The sequence below is a fragment of the Mastomys coucha genome, unplaced genomic scaffold (assembly GCF_008632895.1).
Source record: "Mastomys coucha isolate ucsf_1 unplaced genomic scaffold, UCSF_Mcou_1 pScaffold1, whole genome shotgun sequence".
Taxonomy (NCBI): Eukaryota; Metazoa; Chordata; class Mammalia; order Rodentia; family Muridae; genus Mastomys; species Mastomys coucha.
The window spans coordinates 24,819,833-24,821,628 of NW_022196891.1; the positions used below are offsets into that span (position 1 = coordinate 24,819,833).

General features: G+C 53.7%; 1 protein-coding gene across 1 annotated transcript in view; it reads right to left on the reverse strand.

Moving 5' to 3' along the window:
* Window positions 1-1,796, reverse strand: part of Lct (lactase) — a 38,299-nt gene that overhangs the window by 18,360 nt on the left and 18,143 nt on the right. Inside the window, exon 7 of the mRNA XM_031381224.1 lies at window positions 491-1,136. Coding sequence (XP_031237084.1) covers window positions 491-1,136 — 646 coding nt within the window. The remainder of the gene's footprint in view (window positions 1-490; window positions 1,137-1,796) is intronic.

Below are 1,796 nucleotides of genomic sequence, written 5' to 3' on the forward strand. Positions count from 1 at the left end.
AAAGAAAGAAAAAGAAAGAAAGGAAGGGAGGGAGGGAGGGAGGGAGAGAGAGAGGCGGGGGAGAGAAAGAAAGAAAGGGGTACGGGGTGCACAGCTCCACCACAGAGCAGGAAAGTGCTATGCGGACTGGACAGCCAACTAAGGGAGATGGAACTCATAGGGGCTGGAGCCCTGAGGGCAGTCCGTGGGTTAGGGTCATATCCTAAGCGTCAGTCCATTCTGTGTCCACTACAGACTGAGAGTCCCCTTTAGAAAGGATGACATCCATTCAGTACTATACCTCTACTGTCTTTTACAATTCCTGCTTCATCAGGAGCCCTCAATAAATATTATCTAAGTGCATTAGGATATTGGACTGGAGAGGCTGGTGAAGATGGCTCAGTGGGTAGACGCTCTTGCAGAGCAAGCCTGATAACCTGAATTCAATCTCTGGCCTCTCATTAAACAGAACTCCGAAGCCAATTCCCCTTGGGATCAAAGTCTCTCTTACCCTTGAGCACCTCATTGATGTACAAGTTGAGGTAGTCTACTCTCATTGAGTCGTCAAAGGGATCCTCTCCTTCCCCTACTGGCATGCCATTCCCAGCCAAGAGGATTGGAAGTCCTCCTTTCGTGTACTCCATGGAAGCGAACCGAAGCAGCCTCCTTATGCCCCAGGGCACCACTTGGATCCAGGGAGATGCAGTCTGGGGCCACTTGGGGTCTACATGCTGGGAGAAGCCTCCGATGTTATCATAGCTGGGGATGCAGGTCTGCGGCCCAGCCTTGCTGATGAGGCGGGATGTGTAATGAGACAGCCCCAGGAAATCTGCAGAGCCTTTCAGGAGCTGCTTCTCGGCTTCCGTGAACTCCGGTAGTCGAGCCAGGGGACGGCCACACTGCTGGTTTATGCGCTGGATCTGGGCCCGAAGGGCAGTGGGGTAGTCCCCATCTACAAAGATGGGGTGTGCGAACCAGCCCAGCATGAAGTGCAGGAAGCGCTCGGCAGCAGCCAGGTCCTGGGGACTCTTCCCATCCAGGGGCTCCGCCCAGTCGGAATTGAGCACGATGCCCACGCGTCCCTGCTGCTTTGGGCGATGGTGAGAGTTGTAGTGGTGCCAAGTTCTGGCATGCGCCTTGAGGATCAGGTGAGCCACCTTGTGAGGGAGAAAGGAGGAAATGACAGTAAGAGTGGCACTATCAAGTCACTGTCCAGTGGGCATGCTCCATTTTTTGTGCCCCGCCCCTAACCCCCCAAACTCTCTCCTCCCTGGAGAACAACACAAGACAGCTGCCTCCAGACAAGAACATAAGCCACACTGGGAACGAGAGCAGGTGAGTTCTTGGTCTGTTTAAGCCCCAGCTTACGGTATCTTGTCACAGCTGTAATAGGTCTTAAACCCCGAGGCAGCACGAACTTAATGCTGAGGGCCATGGCTCAGGGAGGAAAGTGCTTGGCTAGCTGCTCTTGAGGTTCAAAGAAGTGGGGACCGTGTGAAGCTGTGGGCCACACTCCACCCACAGAGCCACAAAGAGAAAGAGGAGGAAAGAAAAAATAATTTGCAACATTGCCAGCTTGACAGAATCTAGAATCACCAAGGAGACAAGCCTGGGCTTGTCTGTGAGGCAGGTTCTGAGAAAGTTTCTAGATGGGGTAAACTGAGGTGGGAAAACCCACTCTAAAGGTGGGTGGTACCGTTCCATGGGCTGGGGCCCTGGACTGAATAAAAAGGAGACTGTGAAAGCTGAGCGCCAGCATCCACCTCTCTCTGTCTCCTGACGGCGGATGCCTTGTGCCCAGCTGCGCCAGCATCCAC